At 42.6% G+C, this 27,472-nt stretch overlaps 1 protein-coding gene across 4 annotated transcripts in view; it reads left to right on the forward strand.

The window, feature by feature from the left end:
• Positions 1 to 27,472, forward strand: part of atp10a (ATPase phospholipid transporting 10A) — a 365,726-nt gene that overhangs the window by 270,091 nt on the left and 68,163 nt on the right. For all 4 annotated transcript variants that reach the window (XM_068033280.1, XM_068033281.1, XM_068033283.1 and 1 more), the window contains 7 exons: positions 6,292 to 6,398; positions 13,206 to 13,337; positions 15,213 to 15,343; positions 17,041 to 17,293; positions 20,105 to 20,322; positions 21,607 to 21,801; positions 23,502 to 24,048. In XM_068033280.1, the coding sequence (XP_067889381.1) occupies positions 6,292 to 6,398; positions 13,206 to 13,337; positions 15,213 to 15,343; positions 17,041 to 17,293; positions 20,105 to 20,322; positions 21,607 to 21,801; positions 23,502 to 24,048 (1,583 nt within the window). The remainder of the gene's footprint in view (positions 1 to 6,291; positions 6,399 to 13,205; positions 13,338 to 15,212; positions 15,344 to 17,040; positions 17,294 to 20,104; positions 20,323 to 21,606; positions 21,802 to 23,501; positions 24,049 to 27,472) is intronic.

Genomic DNA, 27,472 nt, shown 5'->3' on the forward strand with positions numbered 1-27,472 from the left:
ATCTATTTCATACTATGCCTGCTGTTTCTATTAGAATTCTACATTACTCTGAGAAGTATTATTTCTTAAAGGGCTCCCATTTCTTACACCAGGTACTTTCTAACAGCTGATTCAAATGTCCATTGGCAAACAATTCTTCAGGGTGGGCATCACAGCCAACCCAATGTGACATCTGCACATGTTCCATTTTCCAGGTAGGGAAAATGGACCATGATCAGACGTGGGAACCGAGGCTGATTTTTTTTTTTCTCCCCACCCTTGACCAGGAATATTAAGACCAATTGTGGAACCCTTACTATTGCCTCAGAGGTTACTGACAATTTTTTGTGGTGATAAAGCAGACATTGAACAGTTTTTAAGTTCTATAATAATAAGCCCTATGCCTGGACTTTGATAATGAACGAGTTACAAAGTTGGAAGGATTCAGATAATGTCCAGACAGAAAAAGAAAACTTAGATCTGTGTGTCAATGTCCTCTGATCCCTGAAATGAAATTAAAACTTTGCAATCTCCTCTTGCATATGTCAAGCACAGATCAGTCATCAGGAGATAAGAAAGAACTTGCCGAGTAAAGACAGCTCACTCTATCAGACTATATACTTGGTGTGCACTCTGCTTAACTTTAGTTTATCCATGGAGTTTCTTAATAGCCACTATTATCACTTGTTAAGTGTAAGCTGTAGTGTGATAAAATTATGCTGCTTGCTATTTGAATGTTAGGAGCCTCTTGCCGGTCATTAAGTGAGTTGTGATTCTCTGCCTTGTGTACATTCAGCTGAGTGTAGGAAAGGGAAGATTTCCATCTTCATCTGTATGAAAGCAGTTTTGGGGTTTAAACTCCGCTTTTAAATGTACGTCAATGTTTATGTGGTAATTTGATCTTTCCTGCTAACTACAGGATATTAAAAGTAGAATACTAAGGATATTCAAACGCCATGGGTTAGTTAATGACATTTATTTAATTGTTCAAAATCAATTGCATTATTACCTATTACAAAAGATCATGCAGTAGCAATATTATAGAAGACAAAATTTCCTCCATTCTCTTTTTGTCAATTTTAAACATCAGTTTAAAGCAATATATTTAAGCTATTGCCACAAATCGGAATAATGTTCCTTAACACACTTACGATTTTGCAAAAAAGAAGAAATCTTCCCCGTCTTTGAATTCAGATGATATTATGAACTAGATGATCATAAAGTTTATCTGAGCCACAGAAGATCGTTTAATTCACTTCATGTGATTGGAAAATACAAGACTTCCATGGGCTGTTTTGTTTTCAAATTTTGGGCCCTCTTTTTTTTTTCCCCCCAGTACTGGCTAATTGGTAATTGGTACCTTCTGTATGATAACATCTGCACTGAGAGCTTTTTCTCGTTGTGCATTGTAAAATGAGGTATCCTTACGTGGACTTTATTCTTGTGGATTTCTCATCTGCTTCTTTGTCACAAAAATGGTATAAGCGTAGATGGGCATGGTAGCATAGAGGTAATGGCACTGGACGATTAAACCAGAGGCCTGGAGCAATGCTCCAGAGTCACAAAAAAATTAAAAATAATTAAAAAAATAAAAGCCCATGGGATCCAGGGAAATGTATCAAGGTGGATACAAAATTGGCTCGTTGGCAGGAAACAATGGGTGTTTTTGCGATTGGAGGGCTGTTTCCAGTGGCATTCCGCAGGGCTCAGAACTGGGTCCCCTGCTTTTTGTTGGTGTATATTAACAATTTGGATGTAAATGTAGGGGACATGATCAAGAGGTTTGCAGACAACACGTAGATTGGCCGTCTGATAGATAGCAAGGAAGATAGCTGTAGGCTGCAGGAAGATGGACTGGTCAGGTGGGCAGAAAAGTGGCAAATAGAATTCAACCCGGAAAAGTGTGAGGTGATCCATTTGGGGAGATCAAACAAGACAAAGGAATATGCAATTAATGGGAAAATACTGAGAGGTGTAGAGGAAGTGAGGAACCTTGGAGTGAAAGTCCACAGAAAGTAGCAGGACAGGTTGATAAGGTGGTTAAGAAGGCATATGGAATCCTTTCCTTTATTAGCCAAGGTATGGAATATAAGAAACAAAAACAAGAAATGCTGGATTCACTCAGCAGGTCTGGCAGCATCTGTGGAAAGAGAAGCAGAGTTAACGTTTCGGGTCAGTGACCCTTCTTCGGAACTGGAATATAAGAGCAGGGTGGTTATGCTGGAACTGTATAAATCATTGGTTAGGCCACAACTTGAGTACTGTGTGCAGTTCTGGTCACCTCATTACAGGAAGGATGTAATTGCACTAGAGAGGGTACAGAGAAGATTTACGAGGATGTTGCCAGGACTGGGAAAATGCAGCTATGAGGAAAGAGTGGATAAGCTGGGGTTGTTCTCCTTGGAACATAGAAGGCTGAGGGAGATCTGATTGAAATGTGTAAAATTGTGAGGAGTCTGGATAGAGTGGATGTGAAGGGCCTATTTACCTTAGCAGAGAGTTCAGTGATGAGGGGGCATAGATTTAAAGTGATTGGTAGAAGAAATAGAGGGGAGATGAGGAAAAACTTTTTCACCTAGAGGGTGGTGATGGTCTGGAACTCACTGCCTGAAAGGGTAGTAGAGGCAGAAAACTTCAACTCATTTAAAAGGTGTCTGGATATGTACCTCAAGTGCTTTTACCTGCAGGGCTATGGACCAATTGCTGGAAGGTGGGATTAGACTGGGTGGCTCATTTTTTGGCTGACGCAGACACGATGGGCCAAGTGGTCTCTTTCTGTGCCATAAACTTTCTATGATTCATTCTTTCTTTTATTTGATTTTCTGGGATGTGGGCGTCACTAGCTAGGCCAGCATTTATTGCCCATCCCTAATTTCCCTTGAGAAGGTACATATGAACATACGAATTAGGAGCATTAGTAGGCCACACAGCCCTTCGAGCCTTGTATGTTTCAATCAAGGTGATGGTGAGCTGCCTTCTTGAACCGCTGCAGTCCATGTGAAGTAGGTATATCAACAGTGCTGTTAGGAACGGAGTTCCAGGATTTTGACCCAGCAACAGTGAAGGAACAGCGATATAGTTCGAAGTCAGGATGGTTTGTGACTTGGACGGGAACTTGCAGGTGGTGGTGTTCCCATGCATCTACTGCCCTTGTCCTTCTAGGTGGTAGAGGTCATGGGTATGGAAGGTGCTGTCTAAGGGGCCTTGGTGCGTTGCTGCAGTGCATCTTGTAGATGGTACACACTGCTGCCACTGTGCGTCGGTTGTGGAGGGAGTGAATGTTTGTGGATGGGATGCCAATCAAGTGAGCTGCTTTGTCCTGGATGGTGTTGAGTTTCTTGAGTGTTGTTGGAGCTGCACCAGGCAAGTGGAGAGTATTCCATCACACTCCTGTCTTGTGCCTTGTAGATGGTGGACAGGCTTTGGGGAATGAGGACGTGAGTTATTCGCCGCAGGATTCTATGACATGAGTCCCACCACAGCAGCTAGGGGAATTTTAAATTCTATTAAATAAATCTGAAATAAAATGCTAGTCTCACTGATGATGACCATGAAACTGTTAATGAATTGCTGTAAAAACTCTCAAAACTCATCTGGTTCATGAATGTCCTTTTCAATAAGGACAAAGCAGACTGCTTGATTGACACCCTACCCACCAGATTAAACATTCAGTCTCTCCACCACCTGCGCACTGTGGCAGCAGTGTGCACCATCTACAAGATGCACTGCAGCAACTCACCAAGGTTCCTTCCAAACCTGTGACCTCTACCACCTAGAAGAACAAGGGCAGCAGGCACAGGGGGGCACCAACACCTGCAAGTTCCCCTGCAAGTCACACGTCATCCTGGCTCGGAAATTTATTGCCCTTTCCTCACTGTTGCTGAAAAAAACTGGAACTCCCTCCATAACACCACTGTGAGTCCAGTGGTTTGAGAAGGCAGCATCACCAGCTCCTTCTCAAGGGCAAGTAGGAACAGGCAATAAATGCTGGCCTTGCAAGCGATGCCCAAATCCTATGAACGATTGGAGAAAAAGCTCATGAGGAAATCATTTCTCTTTGCTTACTGAGACTCTATGTCCAGGATAACTATTTTTTATTACAGTAGCAATTGCTTTTGATTCAGCACAATATAAAGCACTGTTGCAACATTTTATTGTAGAATTTATTGTGTGGATTTGGTTTCCAGCATAATGGCCATGTAAATGAAGTGACACTACAATCGAAAGTGATTGGAATCTGTAGTTCCAAAACTAAAAAGCTGATTTTTGTAGTAGTTTTTTTTTAAAGTTTCACAGTACTATTTCTGTGAGTGTGCTTGCCATAAATTAGGAAAAACTTTCAGCCTTATCAGAGGGCGACCAAGCCGGGGTTTTGGGTGTGTTTGTGTGCATACAACTGTCGAGAAATGGTAAATTATTTGCATAACTTCAAATTAATTTGTAACTGGATGAACTTCCTCAAATATATATTTTATGGTTTTATATGGGAGAAGTGACTTCCTTTGTGGGCAGTGTGCAGCAAAGTCATGAACGGGCATAAGATTTTATTGCACATATGAATTATGAGCAAGAGTAGGCCACTCAGCCCTTCGAGCCTGCTCTGCCATTCAATAAGTTCATGGCTGAACTGATTATTCCACATTTCCACCTATCTCCGATAACCTTTCACCCCCTTGCTTATCAAGAATCTATCTACCTCTGCTTTAAAAATATTTAACATAACACGTGGAAGAATTTTCCTGAGCCACAGAAGGAAATATTAGGACAGGTGAAAGAGAGAGGTAAGTTTTTTTTTTTAAGGAGCATCTTAATGGAAGAGAGAGAGGGGCGGAGAGGTTTAGGGACTTTTTAATACCCTCCTTATATTGCATACAGTCCATGTGCCCACATCATTCTAGTATAACAACCATACCATCTCCTCTAGCTAGCTGTTTGTGAAGTTAAGCCCTTGTCCTGTTATCCACTACCATTTTTCCTGGCAATCCATTCCAGCTGTTGGTCACCCTGTGCTTAGAAAAAAAACATAACATCTTTACATTTGAAAAGGAAAAATTTGCAGCCCTCTGGGAAAAGACAGGGAGTTTTGATGAGTTGGAAAGCTCCTTCAAAGAATTAGCACAGACATGTTGGGCTGAAGGACCACCGTCTGTCTTCAACCTCCACTACCTCTCATTTTGTCCAACATTCACTATTGAAGGAGCAGAAATTTTCTCCAATTAAATATTGAGAAGACCAAAGCTAGTGTTTTCGATCCCTGCCCCAAACTTCATTCCCTAGCCAGTGGCCCCTCACCCTAGCAACTGTTGGAAGCTGAACCAAGCCGTTCACAAACTCAGCATCCTGTTTGACCCGGAGCTGAAACCTTGACACCATATCCTTTTTCCACCTCTAACATTGCCTGTCTCTGACTTTGACTCTGCCTCAGCTCATCTGCTGCTGAAGCCCTCACCCATGCCTTTGTTACTTCTCGATTCGACTATTCTGATGTCTCCTGTCCGGCCTCTCACTTTGACCCTCCATAAACTTGAGGTTGTCCAAATCTCTGCTGCCCATCTGCTAACTCACACCCAGTCCCATTCACCCCTGTGCTTGCTGACCTACATCAGCTCCTGTTTTGGCAATACCTCTTTGTAAAATTCTCTTCCTTGTTTTCACATCCCTCCATGGCCTCACAACTCCCTATTTCTGTAACCTCCTGTAGCCTTACAGCCGTCCTAGATCTCTGCACAGTTTTGACCTTTTGCTCGTCCCTGATTTTAATTTTTCCACCATTGGTGGCTGTGCCTTCAGCTGCCAAGGCCCTAAGTTCTGAAATCTCTCCCTAAATGTCTTTGCCTCTCCGCCTCTCTCTCTCATCCTTTGACGCTTTTTAAAACTTAACTCTTTGACCAAGCTTTTGGTCACCTGCCCTAATAGCTCCTTTAGTGGCTCAGTGTCAAATGTTTGATAACACTCCTGTGAAGTGTCTAGGGAAGTTTTACTTCGTTAAGGGTACCATACAACTGAAAGGTGCTGTTATTGTATACCCTTTATGGACCCTCACCACTCTCCCTTAGCCTGAAATGTATTTCCAGTCGGGCTTTGAAAGCAGGTTCAAATGCATAGCTCTTATTGAGTTTGTGCTTATGCAGTTGTACTTATTGCACAGTTGCTGTTAGTGCCCTTAGTTCCACCATTAAGGTGAAACAGAGTGAATTCAAAACAGCAGCAATCAATAAGAATTACAGGGCCAATTAAAGTTGTACTTAATTGGACTGGAAGAGCTTGTGTAGGAGAAAAGCATTGGCTAATCAGAATTTTCTCTTGTTACAGAGTCTACAAAAATGAAAAGAGAGCTGGACTTTCGAAAGACAACCTCTTACTTCGGGGATGCACAATTCGAAATACAGAAGAAGTTGTGGGGATCGTAATCTATGCAGGTACTTTTATCTGTGTCTTTGCTCATGGGGCCTTTTCAGGAATATCCCTTTAAGAGCCGGGATATTTCTCATTTCATGTCTACCCTCGTTCAAGCACATCATTTGCTACAAATGTATTTGTAAACCACCCAGAGTCTGAGAGGTGTACAATCCATTTAAAAATAAAACACTAGTCAGCATAATATCTCCTGGTTTCCTGACACTGTGTAACACAATTGAGTATAATTTCCGCCAGTCAGGATGGCAGAGTAGAGTGGTGGCAAAGTGCTTGGTTTACATCTATGTGGTCTTAAGTTTATGTGAGGTAGATTCTCCCTCTAACCCCGACTCCCTGAAAATAGCTGGCCAATTTGTACAATGGAGCCAAAGTGTTTGCTTCTGGTCAAAGTAAAATGCTACTGGTTATATAATGAATAAAAGCTTCACATGGACAGGGAATGTAAAGGTCCTTTCACAGCTTGTCTTTATTTTCTTCCATTTTTTTATTTCCCTCTTTTGCCACACTGACTCATATGTAGGGCCCTACCAAATTCATGGCTGTGAATAATGCATCACGTGAAATCGCGAGTCCTCCATGAAATTGGTCATTTTGCAAACCTCGTGCATTTTAATCATTGACACAAGGCTCACCTTGCTGATTGGGCATGTTGTGAACGTTGTATATTTTAGTGATTGGTCGGTGAGAGAGGGCTTCTGGTGCAGTTTTGAGAGAAGCAGTCTCAAGTATTAGCAGACAAGTGAGAATGCCAGAATGAGCAAATCAAAAACGGCCACAGCCATTATTGCAGCAGACCAAGTGAAAGAACTTGGAAGCCAAATTCTGCATGTCAGTGGTGGAATATGTTTGGTACAAGCTGCAGTGTTTCGTTGGATCACACATGGCGAGCAACGGTTCAGCGCCACTGAGAGTCCAAAAGTTATTACAGCAGAAGAATCAACTCTCAAATCAACCTTCTGCGGCGTTCCTGAAAGCTGTGTATATCTTTGACCCTGCACAAATCCACCTGTTGATGGTGGATTTAAACTTGTTTGATGCAATTCCTGGCTTTCACAAGAACTGTAGGCTGGAGATTCCTGCTTATAAAAACATTGCAAAAGAAGCAGATTTTACTTTGCCTGTGCTGCGGTTTTGGAACTCTGTGGAATGCAGAATCCCCCACCACCTTGCAAGGCTAGCATATCACTGTCTGACAATTCCGACAAACTCTGTGGATGTGGAGAGAGCTGTGTCTAAACATGGACAGGTGATCACAGCGCAAAGACAGGGAATGAAGAAAGGGAAAGTTGCAGGTTGCTGCATGCTCACATTCAACCACTGACTTCATTGAGTTTATAGTCAGCTTTTTACAACAGTTTTTGAGGATACAGTAAGTGCCATTTGAAATCCGAAACCTCCCTTGTCTTTTGTTTTCTTTTAAATAGATCATTTTCATGGTTTATGGCGACAGGTGAATTTTGCGATTTAAATACGTGAAATCGTGAAATTCATGATTCTTAAAATGCTGTCACTGTGAAATTTGTAAAATTTGACTGTGAATTTGGTAGGGCCCTACTCATACAGTCCCATGGATGCTGGTGGCTCACCAATGTCTTACCTAATTAACCTAATTTTGTTTGAGGTTAGACATGAGGGAAGGGCAGATTTTCCAAATCTGGAATTGGACTTTTCTGTCCCCTAGAAATGGCCAAAGGGCATCGCTGCAGAGTGTTTGGGGGCAGGGTTTTGGGTTGGGACCCCGACATCGGGGTCAAATGTGGGTCCCGACCCCGCACTTGTTCAGAAGCAGTCACACGGCAGTGAGTTTCCCTTGATTGGCCAATTAATGGCCAGAGGGCGCACTTGCCATCCAATCAAGGACAGCGGGTGGGCTCTCGAAGCCGAAGGCCAAAAGGAGGCTCTCCAGCACGGAAGGAGCTGCAGCCAGCCATCTTAAAGCGAACTCTCAGCAACTTCAAAATATTTGAATTAAAAAATGGCTACAGCTGCTGGGCCACCATTGTGGAGCGGGAGCCTCTCCCCAGGGCGACCTGTGGCCCGCAACCCCCCCCACCCCCAACTCCACTGGGAGGCCACCTCCAGGCAGCTGCCCTGTTCCCGATGCTGCGGAGGGGCCTGCAGGCTGACTGGGAATTTCTCATAATAGGTCAACGCATCTCAATTATCTACCCGCTGTGTGTGGGCGGGTAGCTCTAACGTGGGGAATGGTCTCTGCACACTGACCAGTGCTGTGAAATTATGCGGCCGCCCATCTCCATTCTCGCCCCAATTCTGCTCCAGGAGTGGGAATCCATGCTTTCTGCCGTAGCATGATAATTACCAACTGTGGCTGAAAAACAGCCAGTGAAAGATATACGAGAGTGTTCAATGCACCATCTGGTTCCGCTGAGCTCTGCTCAGTACAGTGCATCTTGACAACAGTGACAACGTGAGGAATTGGTCTTAACCATCAGACAATACCATGAATATGTAAAAATCTATTGATATGAACAATTTAATCACCATATACCTCCGACTGGTTGCCTCTTAAACTGGGCTATGTTCAACTTTCATTTAAATGTAGTGTGCAGAATTGGCCATTACTTGACCAAGTTCAGATTTATTTAAGTTTATTTGAAAGGCTTTAACTTGATGTGATACATACAATGATGGAGGAGCCCAGCATATCAGTGCAAAAGAAAAGGCTGAAGCATTTGCGACCATCTTCAGCCAGAAGTGCCGAATGGATGATCCGTCTCTGCCTTCGCCTGAGGTTCCCAGCATTACAGATGCCAGTCTTCAGCCAATTCCATTCACTCCACATGATACCAAGAAACGGCTGAAGGCATTGGATACTGCAAAGGTCCTGACAACATTCCTCTGTGCTGCAGATCTAGCCGTGTCCCTAACCAAACTGTTCCAGTGCAGCTACAACACTGGCATCTACCTGGCAATGTGGAAAATTGCCCAGGTATGTCCTGTCCACAAAAAGCAGAACAAATCTAATCCGGCCGGTTACCACCCGATTAGTCTACTCTCAATCGTCAGCAAAATGATGGAAGGTGTTGTCAACAGTGCTGTCAAGCGCCACTTAAACATCCCACTGAACCCGCTCCGCTCCTGACTTCATTACGGCCTTCGTTCAAACATGGACAAAAGAGCTGAACTCAAGAGGGGAGGTGAGAGTGATTGCCCTTGACATCAAGGCAGCATTTGACCAAGTATGGTATCAAGGAGCCCAGGCAAAACTGGAATCAATGGGAATCAGGGGAAACGCTCTTCACTAGTTGGATTCATATCTAGTACAAAGGAAGATGGTTGTGGTTGTTGGAGGTCAATCATCTCAGTTCCAGGACATCACTGCAGGAGTTCCTCAGGGTAGTGTCGTAGGCCCAACCATCTTCATTTGCTTCATCAATGACCTTTCCTGTGTCATAAGGGCAGAAGTGGCGATGTTCGCTGATGATTGTACGATGTCCAGTACCATTTGCAACTCCTCAGATACTGAAGCAGTCCGTGTCCATATGCAGCAAGACCGGGACAACATTCAGGCTGATAAGTGGCAAGTAACATTTGCGCCACACAAGTGCCAGGCAATGACCATCTCCAACAAGAAAGAATCTAACCATCTCCCCTCGACATTCAGTGGCATTATGATCGCTGAATCCCCTACTGTCAACATCCTTGGGGTTACCGTTGACCAGAAACTGAACTGGAGCAGCCATATAAATACTCTGGCAAATAAATAAATAATATAAATGCTGTCAACACCATCCAGGACAAAGCAACCTTCACTCACCAACTTCAGCATTCACTTCCTCCACTGCTGACGCACAGCGGTAGCAGTGTGTGCCATCTACAAGATGCACTGCAGCAAATCGCCATGCCTCCTTCAACAGTACCTTCTAATCGTGTGACCTCTTCCACCTAGAAGGACAAGGGTAGCAGACACGGGAGCACCACCACCTGTAAGTTCCTCTCCAAGCCACACACCATTCTGACTTGGAACTATATCGCTGTTCCTTCACTGTCGCTGGGTCAGAATCCTGGAGCTCCCTCCCTAACGGCACTGTGGGTGTACCTACCCGACATGGACTGCAGCGGTCTCAATGTGAAGACGGAACTTTGTCTCCTTAGGCTAGCTTTTAATTCCATATTTATTAATTGAATTCAAATTCTCCCTTCTGCCGTGGTGGGATTCAAACCCATGTCCCCAGAGCAATACACAGGGTCTCTGAGTTACTAGTCTAGTGATAAAACTAGTACGCTACTGCCTCCGCTGGTTCATGGTTTTGATGAATCTACAGGACTTGCTGCTTTCAAACAGTGGGTTTGCTGCTTTTAAACTTAAAATGAGTTGTCTTTAAACTTGTATTTATTCTGAAGTCTGACTTCAGAAACCAAAGGCCCATCACTTTTTTAGTGTTACTTCCTGAGTAAACTGTAATGTGCAGTCTCGTCCTCTTTTTCTCCTTTGTGTCAAGTTATCATTGAGTCTAGAGATGTGAACTGTGAAGCTGGTGGTGCATTGTCAACAGGTGAAAATCAACTATACCAAGCAATAGACTGAATCAGTGTGTCGCCAAAAGCATTGGTTTGATTGTGGAGGCTGAACCCATTGAAACTGATTTCACTGTGCATTGGGTCACACTGTAACTGAAGGAGGTCAAGGCTGAAGTGTAGATTTGCTTTGTTAAATCGAGCGAACACTTTAGGAAATGGAACAAGTTCCAAGTGTGGGAGGAAAAATTCATGAGTGCCGTAAATTTGGAGTAAAAACCTGAAATGCTAGACATTCCCATTGACGATGTCTGAAAGAGATTATGTTTGAGTGTGTGGTTTATAAGACTGGCCTGCTGTACATTTCCAGCATTTTCTGTTTTTATTTCTGGCTGAATGATGCATCTTTGGTACTATACCAAATGGTGTGCTAATGGATGTATTCTAACACCAGATAGAGGAGTACCACGTTTTTGCCATTTGCGAGAGGTAAAGATTCACTGTGCTGGCTCCAAATGCTGCTGTCACTAGCCTCAAGCTGCTGGAGATTCTTTCCTAGTGAGCAAAAAGAGCTGACTGGTAAGCTCCTTCCAGTCATTAAAATATGAATGCTGACACATTGGGTCACCATCAGGTTTTTTTTTTCATTTGCAACTCTTGCTCTTTTGGCAGGTTTTGCCCGAAGTGGAGCTAAGCTGCTGATGGTGTACCTTGGGACCTGCGCCTTTTACAGGTGGTCCTGCAGAATTCAAGCACTAGAATATATTTGTCTTTATACCTTGAGGCAACACTCATGCATGAGACTCTGGCAAAACTTTGGTATAAAATCAGCATAATTTAATTATATGGGGCAGTCATTAGCATGGTTGCTAGGCGAGTGTCTATGGATATTGTCTATATAAAGGTACTTGATCCGGTTCTGCACAAGAGATTATTAGCAAAAATGAGCGCGCACGGAATTGGAGATAACTTTGTGACGTAGGTTGGTTATTGGTTTGTGGTAGCAGACTGAGTGCAGCGATAAAGTGTCCATTATCTCATTGGGATGTGATAAATGGTGTTCTCCAGGGGTCTGTACTGGGGCCTTAGCTTTTTCTTTTTATATATTAATGACTTGGATGAAGAAGCAGAGAGTTGTATTTGCAGATGGCATTATTCGGAGTAAATTGTGTCGATGGGAGCAGGAATTGTTAAAGGGACAGAGGCAGACTCAGTAGACAAAACTGACAGGTGGAGTTCAATGTGGGGAAGTAAGCGACCATCCACTTTGGACCTGAGAGAAGAATCGGAAAATATTTATAATGGTAAGAGATGAGGAGCTGTGGAGGAGCAAAGGGATTTAGATGTCTTATGTGCACAAGTTACTAAAAGCTAATGCACAGGTTTAGAGATGGGAGTAATCAAAATGGCCATTGGATTGTTGGCCTTTATCTCGAGGACAGGAAATCAGAAGTGAGAAATTGATGCTTCAGTCGTACATAGTCTTGGTCAGGCCCCATCTGGAGTACTGCATTCAGTTTTGGTCACTGAACCTTGGAAAAAACTATTTTAGCCTTGGAGAGGTAAAGTGTAGCTTCACCACAAAGATTCTGGGGCTTAAAGGGTAAAATTGTGAGGACAGATTGTCATTGACCAGAAACTTAACTGGGCCAGCTACATAAATACTGTGGCTGCAAGTGTCAGAGGCTGGGAATTCTGCAGCGTGTAACTCCCCTCCTGACTCCTACCCACCACCCCAACCCAAACAAGCAGATTTGTTAGCAGTGTATAATAGAGAAAGGCCAGAAGGACATGGACAAGCTTCAAGCAAAATAGTGCTTGAATATTTGAACTGTGCTTGGAGAGATCTGATAATTCACTTGTCACAGCGGACCCCCAAAAAAATGAAGGAAAAATATGTAGAATGGCATAGAAGGCTGCGAAAGGAATAGTAACATCATTCCTTGTGCCAAAGAGAATTGGCACAGGCTAGGTAGTTTTCCATGAAATCAATGCTAGTACATATTTTGTAAACCCTGTAAGGATTCACATCTACTGAGTGATTGAGATGGATAGCTGGAATTAAGTTTATGGTGAAATTTAAATTCTGAGACCACCAGCTACTTGAATGGCTTCGGTTTCCATCGTGATAAATATTTAAACAATTTTAATTGCATATCATTGATGTATAGTGACAGTCTTTGTAGGTGTACTATTCTGCAGCAGGCTTGACAGTTTAGGATTACTATACCGGCAGTCAATGCTTCCATTACAGGTGTATCCTACAGGCTTCAAGAGTGTAATGTTTGTCCAGTATTCTTGTTTCTCAACCATTTTTCTCATCTTTTTAGGTCATGAGACTAAAGCTATGTTAAATAACAATGGACCACGCTACAAACGCAGCAAGCTGGAGAGACAAATGAATGTAGATATCTTCTGGTGTGTGATCATACTTTTTGTGATGTGCTTTTTCTCAGCCATTGGTAAGTGGTGGTAAGTTGTATTGGTTTAGACTAATATCGTCAGACCTCTTAATAGAATCTAGACTGGAGCTAACAGAGCCAGAGCTAAACTGTGCTGAAAAGTCACCAGATGGGGAAAAAAAAATGCTCCAGTTAAATCACCTTTGACTCTATGAAATTAGTTAGTGTTGACCAAACAATATGGCCTTTCCGTAAAGCTGCTGTTGCAGGTTGTATATAAATATATATATATATATATATATATATATATATATATATATATATATATATGCCCGATGGAAGAAGTAATATGACCATTTACATTCATAGCATCATTGTGCACAACCATTTAGTAAGCGTGTTTTGCTTCTGAAACCTGTGGTGTATGCCGCACTTCACTGCCTCCTACTCCTCCTCCCTCCTGTACCTTACTCAGTAATGACTTTTAGCAAGGATACTTTTAATGTTGCCGCCAGTTAATCTCTGGCCTCTGCGCTTCTCCAAACTTTCAATATTGGAGTATCTCTAGCTTCTCTCTTTTATCATACCCCATTGTCTTTCTCATCTATTATCTTCTTGAATGTGCCTCCCTTTCTCAATCCCCTGTGCCTCTCTTCCCTCTTGGTCCATTTCTGGCTTTGGCTCCCTTCATCCAGTTACTAAGAGGAACTCGGGTAGCACTTTTCCTAAAGGTTGGATGGATTTTGTTCTTATTGTCACCTCACGTCACAGAACTTTTAGGATGCTAATCACCAGGGTTTCAAAGTCATCAAAATGGCTGGGCTACTGGAATTGTAAATCTCATCATGAGTTTTCACCCAGTGCTTCCAGTGACAAGGAGAGCTAAAAGGAAGAGGAGATCCTGATGTCTTGTGAACAAGTGCAGCCAATAGTTCATAATGTAAGGATGAAAGTAGCCCGGCAACTGTAGCATTGTCTGTCCTACAGGAAGAATTGGAAATGAAAGGAGGTGGAGAAAGTAGTGGCCACAGAGCAAGTGGGAAGCAGGTGAGAGAAGAGTTTGAAACTGGCAGAGACAGGTGAGGGAAGAGTTTGTCAAAGTAGTGTTAGGAAAGAATGGAGCAGAATGGAGAAGTCAACCTTTTGCAGAAAGGGAAGTTATCTTTTAAGGTCAAAGGAATTTCTTGAAAAATTGCTGTTGAAAAGTTTTGGTATTCAGTCCTTGGGCTTTTAAAAAAAAAAATAATTGCAGTCAAAATTAATGTTGGAAGTTCGGTGTGCTGGAGTAAATCTTTAAAAGGGAAATGGCTGTCAAGAAATTTGCCCTTAACTTGTGTTTCAAGGATCATGTGAATTAATACAACTTAAAACGACAAAAAGTCTCTGTGATTGATGCATTCACCCTTTACAGCACCAGTGCACCATGGCTGCAACATGTATTTCCTACAGGATGAACTGAAGTAACTTGCCAAAGCTTCTTCAACAGCAGCTTCCAAACCTGTGATCTCCACCATCTAGAAGGACGAGAGCAGCAGGCGCATGGGAAAACCACCATCTCCCAAATTCCTCTTCAAATCATATACCATCCTGCCTTGGGCATGTAATTGTCATTTCCGCTTCATTGCTGGGTCAAAATCCAGGAAATCCCAGCTAATACTATTGTGGGAGCACCTTCACAACACCAACTGCAGTGGTTCAAGAAGGAGGTCCAGCAACACTTTCTCAAGGAGAACTAGAGATGGACAGTAAATGCTGGTCTCACCAGCGATGCCCAAGAATGAATAATTTTTTTAAAACCTGTTGTAGAACAAGTTTTAGTGACTTATAGATATGAGCAGTCCTTGCGCTCCTAAGTAGCTGAGTAGAAAATGTACTATTTTACCTTGATTTTTGTCAAAAGTGTTTCTTAACATTATTTTTGTTTATAATATGCAGCTCACGGCCTCTGGGTAGCTCAATATGGTGATCAGCGACCAGTATTTGATGTTCTCAGCAGCGATGGCACCTCATTCTCTCCTGCTTTATCTGGATTATATTTGTTCTTTACGATGATAATTGTCCTACAGGTAACATTGCTGAAACATTTTAATTGCACAGTACTTTTCATTTTAAAATAGGACATTATTCTTGCTGATCATCCACCTGAGTTTTATTGGGCTGACGTCTTGCATGAGACTTAGCCTTATTACAGAAGCCGGTTACACCTGTCCTATCTGAAGAAATAAAGCTCCCAGCCCAAAAAAGAAATGTAATTTCCCCAATTTCCTTTGTTCCATCACTGGTGGCCATGCCTTCAGCTGCCTTGGCCCTAAGCTCTGGAATTCCCTCCCTGAGCTTCTCTGCCTCTCAAGACTCTCCTTAAAACTTACCTCTTTGAATAAGATTTTAGTCATCTGTCCTAATATTTCCTTACAAGGCTTGATGTCGGATTTCAGCTTGTAAAGCTCTTATGAAGTGTCTTGGGTTGTTTTACTGCATTAAAGGGCCTTAATAAATGCATGATGCTGTAATCTGTATTATTTGTATTGCACTTGTTTCAGTCTTGTTCCAATGACATTGTTACAATATGAATGTAAAACACAAATTTAGGGACTTTCAATGATCTGCTTTGTACTACTATCCATTTTGTGGGAGGGGGACTCTTCTCATAATCAGCGAACTGCTTTCTTTACTTTTAACACTGAGATCCAGAGGCAGGTTATTTCAGTGGATGATAATACATTTCCTGCTGGTTTAAAAACACTGCTACAGCCCAATAATTTTAATTGACCCTAATCTGATGAGCACCTAATTAAAGAATTTTACCCACCAATTTGCTGACCTCACCGAAGTACTGACTCATGTTGGATATGATTCCAGAGGTGGCTGTCAACTTCCAGTGCCTACTGAAATGGACATTCTTCAAGTTTGAGCCCTGACAGTGAGTGTCAGCAGGCTGTCGGGCTTTCAACGCAATTACATGTATCATTCCCATCCTCTCACATGCATTTTCCAGTCACAGAGTGATAAGCAGGAGCAGAAATTTTTGACTGTTTTGTTCCCCTTTCTAGCACAGGGAGCTAGAACAGCAACACCAAACTGCTGTTTTATTAAAAGGCTCATTTGGGATCAGCTAGAAGAATTAATCAAAGTAAGCGATCAGTCACAGAGCCTTTGAAGCTGTGATGAGATCTATCTGACCCACTCCAAAGACAAAAATCCATGATCACACTGCAGTACTGAGGGAGTGCTGCACGGTTGCAGGTGCTGTTTTTCGCATGCGATGTTAAACGGAGGCCCCATTTGCTTTCTCAGTTGGATGCAAAAGATTCCATGGCACTTTTTCGAAGAAGAGCAGGGGGGTTAACCCCAATCAATTGGCCAATGTTTATCCATAAATCAATATTGCAGAAACGAATTATCTGGTGATTATCACATTGTGGGAGCTTGCTGTGTGCAAATTGGCATTTCCTATATAACAACAGTGACTACACTTCAAAAAGTACTTCATCAGCTGTACAGCTCCTCGGGACCTTCGGAGGTCGTGAAAGGTGCTATATAATTGCAAGGTTTTTTAAAAAGTTGATCTGTTCACTCCAACTGAACTTTGCTGAATTCTCTGTCTTCCATTAACGTTCAGTCAACTGCACGCAGCAAAACTGCTAAGATAGAAGAACTTTTTTATGGCGGTTAGGGGTTTCCTCTGTAGTAGCTGTGGTATTGTTTTGTACTGAAATATTTTCACTGTTCTATTGTAATTTTTAATGTAATATTTTTAATGCAGGTGTTGATTCCAATCTCACTGTACGTTTCCATTGAGATCATTAAAATTTGCCAAGTATTTTTCATCCATCAAGACACAGACCTGTATGATGAAGAGACAGACTCACATCTGCAATGCCGAGCGCTAAACATCACAGAAGATCTGGGGCAAATACAGTATATTTTCTCTGACAAAACTGGAACACTGACAGAAAATAAAATGGTGTTCAGAAGATGTACAGTGGCAGGGGTTGAGTACTCTCACGATGCTAATGGTAAGTCAGGTTTGCTGTTGGTGCTAATAATAGCAATCCCTGCCTTAGCATAGTGAAACTCCCTGGCTCGATGTGTAATTCCACCACCTTGTGCGACACTGACAAATACAAATCAGCAAGGCCCCATGTTTGATGCCTAGTGTGTCCTAGGGGGACAGGGGACAACGATGGGGTTACATGCACATGAGTAAGAGAGGGGGGAAATATAAGCCACAGTCCCTAGTGTTGTCCTCTGCTGATGTGCACCTCTGTATGGATGTCCCCTGATGACAGGCCCGGGCTTGGCTGGTCACAATCAATGTTTAAATTCCTGCATGAATGGTGAAATATTGGAGTGCTATCAATGCCATGTAACAGTCGCCCATTCTGAGTCATTGCCTTCAGGAGAGGAGAAAATTGTTGCTAAACCCACATGGAAAATAATTCATGTCATGCAGATGCTCAATTTGTCTTCATTCAGATTTGTATTAATAAATTCTTTTTTTTTTGATAAATAAATCAGTGTACATAGTTAATTCGGATGCCATAAATACCCAGGCCCTGGGTTAAAATAATCAACCATATCTGTAATAGGTCATCATGTTGTAAAATGCATTGTGGCTACCATTATCTCATTGAAATCACAAAGGAGGTGGTTTACACAGGAATTGAGTTATCTGATTAATCTACCCCCACCATCAGTGAAAGAAAAAGGTTATAGAATCCCCAGAAAATTAATTGAGTGGCAAAGAACCCACTGCTAGATCGGCAGGTTAACTAAACGGTGGGAAATTAACAATGCAATGAAAGCAGTGACTACTGCTGGGCTTTAGTTTCGCAGCTCAAAATATAAACAACATTAAAAAATCAATTCTAATATAGTACAATTTATGGAGCATATTTAATACTAGATTGTTAAGACTGTAAAATCAGGCATTCTCTGAAGTTCTATACAGTCTCTACTCTATAACAAACATCTATCATCTGTGCAGAAAATATATTTCTGAATGTAACGTGTAAGAAAAGAATGTGCATATTTTGAAAGTAAGCTTTTTAATTTTGGAGGATTTGAACTCCATTCTACTGTCTGGTATAACTCAGAGGTCCGGCTGAAGCTGTATGGTGCCCTGATCAGATTGCACCTGGATTACTGTGTTCTAGTCATCATGGCATTAGGGATCCACTGCAGCCCTAGACGTACTGCGGAGAAGAGCAACAAGGCTAATGGTGTGATAGAGGAATTAGCTATGAGAAAGGATTTGACAACAAAGACTCTATTCATCCTCAAAAGACCCATCTGCGAGGATCTTATAAGGGTGCAAGAGATATATAGTAGAAAGAGAAAATTAAACCTGGAATAATTCTTTCACAAATGCCAAAGTAACAAGGGTTCACATAAACAAATCTTTGAAGGTGGCAGGACATGGATAGGGCTATTAAAAAAAAACAGATCTTTGGCTTTATACATAGAATCACAGAGTACAAAAGCAAGGAATTTATAACCTTAATAAATCACTGGTTAGGTCGCAGCTGGTATATTATGTGCAGTTCTGGGCCTCACACTTTGGGAAGGACATCAAGGCCTTGGAGAGGGGGCTGAGGTGATTTACTAGAATTATACCAGGGATGAGGGATTTCAGTTATATGGAGAGTCTAGAGAAGCTGGGATTGGTCTCCTTAGAGCACAGAAAGTTAAGCGGAGATTTAATCTAAGTGTTCACAATTATGAGGCATTTTAATAGAGTTGATAGAAAGTGTTTCCAGTGGCAGGATGGTTGGTAACCAGGGTATGCAAAAAATCCAGGGAATAATTTTTTTTTTAGGCAGCAGTTTGTTATGATGTGGAATGCACTGTCAGAAAGGGCGGTAGAAGCAGATTCAATAGTAAATTTCAAAAGGGATTTAAATACTCACAAGGGATAAATTTGCAAGACAATGATGAAGAAACAGGGATTTGGAACTTATTACTTAGCTCTTTCAGAGAGCCAGTACAGGCATGGGTAGGCGTAGTGGTATTATCACTGGACTAGTAACCCAGAGACCCAGGGTATTTCTCTGGGGACATGGGTTCGAATCCCACCACAGCAGAAGGTGGAATTTGAATTTAATTAATAAATCTGGAATTAAAAGCTAGTCTAATGATGGCCATGAAACCATTGTCGAATCCATCTGGTTCACTAATGTCCTTTAGGGAAGGAAATCTGTTGTCCTTACCTGGTCTGGCCTACATGTGACTCCAGACCCACAGCAGTGTGGTTAACTCTTAAATGCCCTCTGAAATGGCCTAACAAGCCACTCAGTTGTCACCACCACCTTCTCACAGGCAATTAGGGATGGGTACTAAATGCTGGCGTAGCCAGCGACGCCCACATCCCTGAACGAATAAAAAAGAAATAACAGACGGAATGGCCTATTTGTGCTGCATGATTTTAGGTCTACTTCCACTATAATATGATTGGTCTATCAAAGTGCATGGCAGTAGGGCTCCTTCTGTAATGCATTCTGTCGAAATACGTTCAATTTGTTATAATGCTGAGCCACACATGGGGACTTCAAAGTGACAGTGTTGCTCCTGTTTCTGTTGGTGATGAGGGAAGTTGTGGAATGATATCAGAAAATGCTCCGGGCAGTAGTTTGACCTAATGTTTCCTGTTGGAGATGGTAAGAGAGAAAATGGGGACAGAAAGGAGGATTAGAAGAGAGCAGCAAATTGGGATTAAATGGAATAAAATATTGTTTTATTTGAGCTTCAGCACCATTCAAGCTTTCAGTAGTTTGAATTTACATCTTTGACATTTTAATATGCAGTTAATGTTATTATTCCTTGAACAGCAAAGAGATTGGCCATGTACCAGGAGCCTGACTCAGAGGATGAGGAATGTACTTCTAAATCAGGAACAATACCAAGGTGTGATAGCACGTCTAGTCACCAGAGCGCCAAAGTTATTCACAGAACACAAAGCACTAAATCTCATCGGCGGACTGGCAGCAGGGCAGAGGCCAAGAGGGCCAGCATTCTTTCCAAACACACTGCTTTCAGCAGCCCTATGGTTAGTATGCACACCCCACTAGAGGTGGTTCAGTATGCAATTTTTAATTTTAGTTAGGTTCAGTGGAAACACATGCCTCAAACCCATAAGGTTGTGGGTTCAATGAGGAATTGAGCACATAATCTAGGCTAATCTTCACTGCAGTTAATGAAGGAGTACAACAATGTCAGGGGTGCAATCTTTTAGATGCAACGTTAAAATTGGGAACTAGTCTGCCTGTTCAGGTAGATATAAATAATCCCACGGCACTATTCAAAGAACATTAAGGGAGTTTGTCAAGTATCCTTTCCAACATTTATCCCTTAACAAACGGCACCAAAATTAGTTAACTAGTTATTTATCTCATTTACTCATTGTGGAACCTTCATGTACAAATTGACTGGAAATTTTAGATCAATGTATCACCAGATTAACTTGTGTTTACATTAACGATTTGGACTCGGAAAGTGGAAGTGCAATTTCAAAATTTGTGGATGGCACCAAATTGGGGGTGTAGTTAACACAAAAGGAAGAATGTGACAAAAAAGAAAAGAATATTAAAATACTTGCAGAATGGGTGGGTAAATGGAAAATGAGTTTCAATACAGATCAGTGTGAGGTGGTGCATTTTGGAAGGAAGAATAAAGAGGCCATATACTGCTTGGATAATGGACTAACAGGGGTAGAGGAGCAAAGGGAAGCTACAAAAAAGATTCATAAGGATGATATCAGAACTGAGAGGATAAGGGAAGGTTGAGGGGTGACTATAGAGTTTATTAAAATAATGAGAGGGCTGATAGGTTAGACATAGAGAAAATGTTTCCACTTGTGAGGGATTCCAAAACTAGAAGCCATAAATATAAGATCATCACTGATAATCCAATGGGGAAACTTTGTCCAAGAGTGGTTAGAAGAGGAACTTGCTACCACAAGAAATAGTTGAGGCAAAATCACAGAAACATTATGGGGACACTAAATAAGCACATGAGGGAGAAAGGAATAGAAGGATACGTTGATAGGGTTAGATGATGAGTGGTGGGAAGAGGCTTATATGGAGCATAAATGCCAGCACAGACCAGTTGGGTGAATGGCCTGATGCTGTGCTGTTAAACGTGGTGTAACTCCATGTATACAGGCCACACTTTTTCATTTTAAGTTATGTGGTACGGCCTATATGAGTCATATTTTTCCCTTGGAGATTGCTTGCATTTGGCGTACAGCCTGTGAGTATGTCAGTGCAGTACAGATATTTGCTGTAGTTTTGTTATCCTGAATGTCCCATGCCTGTATGTTGTTTATTTCTAGGAAAAAGATATCACACCTGATCCTCAGTTACTGGAAAAGGTGAATGAATGTGCTGGCCAGTTGGAAGTTTTTAGACGACACGGCCAACCTTTAAGCCAATTGACCCCCGAATTATCTGACATCATTGACTTTTTTATAGCACTGACAGTTTGCAACACTGTGGTAGTTTCATCTCCAAATCAGCCTCGACACAAGGTATGTTTTACTTATTCATCATGGTCCTTTCCACTTTATAACTAACCCTTTGTAAGTATTGTATTGTTCCATTTACATTTGGATCCTTTAATAGAGTTGGAGGAATATCTGAATCAAGGAACAGAGGAGTTGGAGTAAGGGGCTTGTTAGTACCTGCATTGCAGTTGGTAGAAGCTGAGCAGTCAGTATAAATTAGCAAAAACAAATTGTGGAATATATAGAGTGATTACAGAACTATTTTCTTCTCATTTTATGTACTGAACTGAAAGGTGATATGTTTGGCATTGTCAGATGAGCTAGATAGCTTGTGTTTTTTTAAAGTTTGAATGAAAAGCTTAATTGTCCCATTTCAATTTTGCTGGCAAAAAGATGTTTGCAAAACTTAGTTCTTGTGGTAGATACTTTGTAAAGCAATTTCCCCTGGACAAATTCACACACTATGATAAAGTTTGTTAAAGCTCCAGCTCCTAAAGTGTTTTTCACTTGCCATGCATTTGTCCATCTTTTTATGGTGATGCGTGACTTTTTTATATATAAAAAAATCCTAATATTGGGTTTTATCCTTTTTCTGCCAGATTTCTTCCTTCCTTACCTAAAGACTCCTTGCAGTTCCACAGGTATTGGTTGTCTTACAGCCCCCTGCAACCCCCACCTCTGCCCAATTAGTCATCCTTCATATGTGAGCTAAGAGCCCCGACTGATTCTTTTATTCATCTGTTTGCCCCATCTCCCAGCTCAGGGCCACTATGAAGTCTCCTACTGTTACTATAGCTGAGATCAGCTAAATCAACATAAAGTTGTGATTGAACCTGGGACCTACTTGGTGTTACTGTCTTAACCAGCTGTGCCAGCATGGGAGGGTCAACATTTATTTCTCTGAAACCCAGCAAGGGACACGAATGTTTCCAGAAAATCCTTTTGTCAGATGGTCTCAATTATTGCTTAGAGGAGAGGGGAGATGTAGAATGATGGAAGATATTGATCACTGTTGCTGGATGTTGATAATGAGTGGAAGGGAAAAACATTGGCCCGGTTCTCAACACTTGGGGCGGCACAGTGGCGCAGTGGTTAGCACCGCAGCCTCACAGCTCCAGCGACCCGGGTTCAATTCTGGGTGCTGCCTGTGTGGAGTTTGCAAGTTCTCCCTGTGTCTGCGTGGGTTTTCTCCGGGTGCTCCAGTTTCCTCCCACAAGCCAAAAGACTTGCAGGTTGGTAGGTAAATTGGCCATTATAAATTGCCCCTAGTATAGGTAGGTGGTAGGGAAATATAGGGACAGGTGGGGATGTGGTAGGAATATGGGATTAGTGTAGGATTAGTATAAATGGGTGGTTGATGGTCGGCACAGACTCGGTGGGCCGAAGGGCCTGTTTCAGTGCTGTATCTCTAAACTAAACTAAACTAAACTTGGGTTGAACATACAAGTGTACAAAAGAAACTACTCCATTTAATAGTTTTGGCAGGAAAAAAATAGTAGAATGAAGATATTTATTTAATTCAATCGACAAAATGTTATGATTCTAATCGGGTAAATTAACAGCACTTGTAATAGTTTCAGTGTTCACATGAAGTAATACTATACACTACTATACCACACTTGTTAACTTTTAAAGCAACATTCACACATCAGAAATGTTTAACAAAACTTTTGAGCTATCAAAAAATTTTCCCTTCTGAAGATACTTGTGTTAATTTTCGGAAGGTTCGAGTCCGCTTTGAGCTGAAGTCTCCGGTCAAGACATTGGAAGATTTCATCAGAAGGTTTACCCCCAGTCGCCTGACCTCGAGCTCTAACAGCAGCAGCTGCTCCAGCATTTCTACAAGTAAATCACTGTACAGAGTCTCAACCAGTGCCATACCCTCTCCTTCAGTAGATGTTACCTTACTGAAAATGAGCGAAGAGTTTGGCAGACCTCTTCAGAGGGAGAAGAGTGAAAATTTCTTTCAGCCAGGAGGGGCAAAACCTGATGGAGAGCTCCGGTATGAGGCTGAGAGTCCAGACGAGGCAGCTCTTGTTTATGCAGCCAGGGCCTACAACTGTGCGTTAGTTGGGCGACTGCCAGAGCAGGTGACCGTGGAGCTGCCTCACGTGGGAAAGTTGGCTTTTGAACTCTTGCACACCCTGGGGTTTGATTCCACCAGGAAGCGGATGTCTGTTGTGGTGAGGCACCCACTCACCGATGAGATTGTTGTTTACACCAAGGGAGCAGATTCTGTCATTATGGACCTCCTCCAGCATCCTTCCACAGGTATGCAGATATTTCTGCTTTTGCTAAAGCTTTGTTGGTATGGTAATTATTTCTCTTGACAATGGAAAAGGTGAAATACAGAATTTCTCTCACACTGTGGGAATATCTGGCACTTATACCCTTTGTCCCGTTCTGAGCTCTTGTTTCAGAAGAGTGACTTCCCTCCATGCAGCACTCTCCAACCTTTTACACTGCCTGTCACAATCTGGTCTTTTGCCGTTAAATTCCACAGACCCTACCGGAATGGAATACTCTATCGCGTGCATTGTAGAAACATGGACAGACTTCCTTAAAAATCCAATCTGCACATTAGACAAAAGGAGATGAAGTACAAAATGACAAGTGACATTCCTGCATTTTAAATGAAAACACATTTTACAGTGGCGCAGGGCAGTGCTGTTTGTGCAGTGTTGCACCTGTGATTCCCAAACAGTCAAGCTGTGCGATAGAGCTATAAGCTCTAGACAAAGTAGAGGGAAAATAAAATTGGGTTGTTTTTAAAAGAACAGTATTCCAGCAGGTTAATCACTGAATTACCTTGTGTATATGAGAAGAGAGCTAGAACTGAAGCGTCATTTACTTTGTAACAGAGGAAGGATGTTCTATGCCTTGATTATCCTATATAATAATTGCTTTAGAAATGGGCTAAATGCTTTTGCTCACACTGCAAAAGCTCCAAAATGCACAGGGTAAGAGATTCTCCAATCACAATGTGCAGCAGCAACATTACGTTGCATTCATGAAAATGTCCAACTTTCAATTTTTCTACCAAAATTGTAACTGCATTCTCTCAACATATTCCTGATTTCCCAAGAAATGGCAAACTGGGGGAATTGTCATAAATACTTTTCCAATGTTGCCTCATATAATAACAAAAGCATGCCCCCCCCCCCCCCCCCCACCCCATGTAGTACCTAGGGGAGATTTTGAATCACAGTTTAATATTTTTCTAGGAAATGGATGAGGGGTCTGGAGAGGAATGGTTGAGCAGGTTGGGCCTATACTCATTGGAATTTAGATCTTATTGAAATGTGTAAGATTCTGAAAGGTCTTAACAGGGTAGATGCTGAGAGGGTGTTTCCCCTTATGGGGGAATCTAGAACTAGGGGGCACATTGAGGGGTCTCCCATTTAAGACAATGAGGAGGAATTTCTTCTCTCAGAGGGTTGTTAGTGTTTGGAATTCTCTTCTCCAGCGTGCAGTGAAGACTAGGTCATTGAGTATATTCAAGACTGAGTTAGACAGATTTTTGATTGACAAGGGAGTCAAGGGTTATGGGGAGCAGGCAGGAAAGTGGAGTTAAGACTACAAGCAGATCAGCCATGATCTTTTTGAATGGTGGAGTAGGCTTGAGAGGCCGAATGGCCTACTGCACCTATTCTATAGAAGCTTTTATTGCTGCTTCAGTGATTAACTACAGTTGTCTCTGGAAAATGTTCAGTCATACTGCTGTGCCTTCCTAATTCTGTGTGCTAGCAACACTATGGGCAGGATTTTTGGGCCCCGCTAGGGGCAGAAACGGAGGTGGGCGGGTCCTGAAAATGCTGATACTGGTTGGTGTGCTGTTTCCCAACACCAGCGGTGGCCATTTTAGAGGAGGTGTGTTCCGGGCTGGTAGGGCTACCAAGCCTCATGCGGCTGGTAGCCAATTAAGCTCGTTAAGAGGTTTGTTAAGCCCACTGAAAGGAGGTCAACTGTGATTTTCCAGTCGGCCCCTCAAAGTTGTTTCCTGCAACAGCGGGGAACAGTTTAGGTGCCTTCCGTGTCTGCCTGGGTGCAAGAACAGCTACATGCTGCACTGTAGAGGGGATCCCCTGCCCCCACCCCACCCCGCAGTGCTAGTCTGGCTGCAAGACCCAGCTTTATCTAAAGTTTTTAAAAAGGTTGGTGAAAGGGCACCTCCATGTTGAAGCCCCCTCTCTGTTACTTACCAGGCATCACAGCCTGCTGCTGCTCTCGAGCCAGAAGCTCTCAGATAGTCATTTTAGCTTCGAGGCCTGCCTGCCATCCCTAATTGGACAGGGAACCTGTCTCCATGCCAATTAAGGGGGTGCCCCAGTCAAAATCCCAATGAGTGACTGTTCCACCCCCCTCTGTGGTGGGTTCAGGAGCTGGAAACAGTCCCGATCTCTCTTTACCGCCCCAGAGGGAGGATCCAGCCCTACAGGGATGGAGGCGGCGAACACAGCCATTGCTGGGTGAGGGGATTTGGGTTCAATTTGCTTTTTGTGTCAAATTGAGCAGCACTATCTTTATTACTGGCAGCTGCCTTTGCGTCGCAGACAGTGATGTTACAGTCGGTGAGGCTACATTTGCTCTTGTGCTAGTACTGCGCCACCTAGTGCATTGTCAGCAAATGCAGCCATTTTTCTCCCTTCGGGTGCTTATCCAATTCCCTTTTGGAAGCCCCAATTGAATCTGCCTACCCTACACCCTCAGGCAGTGCATGCCAGATCCTAACCACTCGCTGCGTAAAAAGTTTTCCTCATGTCGGCATTGGTTCTTTTGCCAATCACCTTAAATCCGTGTCCTCTGGTTCTCGACCCTTTCGCCAATGGGAACCGTTTCTCTCTGACTCGACCCCTAATGATTTCGAACGTCTCTATCAAATCTTCTCTCGACTTTCTCTTCTCTAAGAACAGTCCCAGCTTCTCCATTCCATCCATGTAACTAAAATCCCTAATTGCTGGAACCTCGTCTAAAAGAAAAAAGGAAGCATTCGTAAGGGCTGGAAGGCTAGGAACAGACGAATCCCTTGAGGAATATAAAGACAGTAGGAAGGAACGTAAGCAAGGAGTCAGGAGGGCTAAAAGGGGTTATGAGAAGTCATTGGCAAACAGGATTAAGGAAAATCCCAAGGCTTTTTATACGTCTATAAAGAGCAAGAGGGTAACCAGAGAAAGGGTTGGCCCACTCAAGGACAGAGAAGGGAATCTATGTGTGGAGCCAGAGGAAATGGGCGAGGTACTAAATGAGTACTTTGCATCAGTATTCACCAAGGAGAATGACTTGGTGGATGATGAGCCTAGGGAAGGGAGTGTAGATAGTCCCAGTCATCTCATTATCAAAAAGGAGGAGGTATTGAGTGTCTTGCAAAGCATTAAGGTAGATAAGTCCCCAGGGCCTGATGGGATCTACCCCAGAATACTGAGGGAGGCAAGGGAAGAAATTGCTGGGGCCTTGTCAGAAATCTTTGCATCCTCATTGGCTACAGGTGAGTTCCCAGAGGACTGGAGAATAGCCAATGTTGTTCCTTTGTTTCAGAAGGGTAGCAAGGATAATCCAGGAAATTATAGGCCGATGAGCCTTACATCAGTGGTAGGGAAATTATTAGAGAGGATTCTTCGGGACAGGATTTACTCCCATTTGGAAACAAATGGACTTATTAGCAAGAGGCAGCATGGCTTTGTGAAGGGGAGGTCGT

This window comes from Heterodontus francisci, chromosome 6 (genome assembly GCF_036365525.1).
Source record: "Heterodontus francisci isolate sHetFra1 chromosome 6, sHetFra1.hap1, whole genome shotgun sequence".
Classification (NCBI taxonomy): Eukaryota; Metazoa; Chordata; class Chondrichthyes; order Heterodontiformes; family Heterodontidae; genus Heterodontus; species Heterodontus francisci.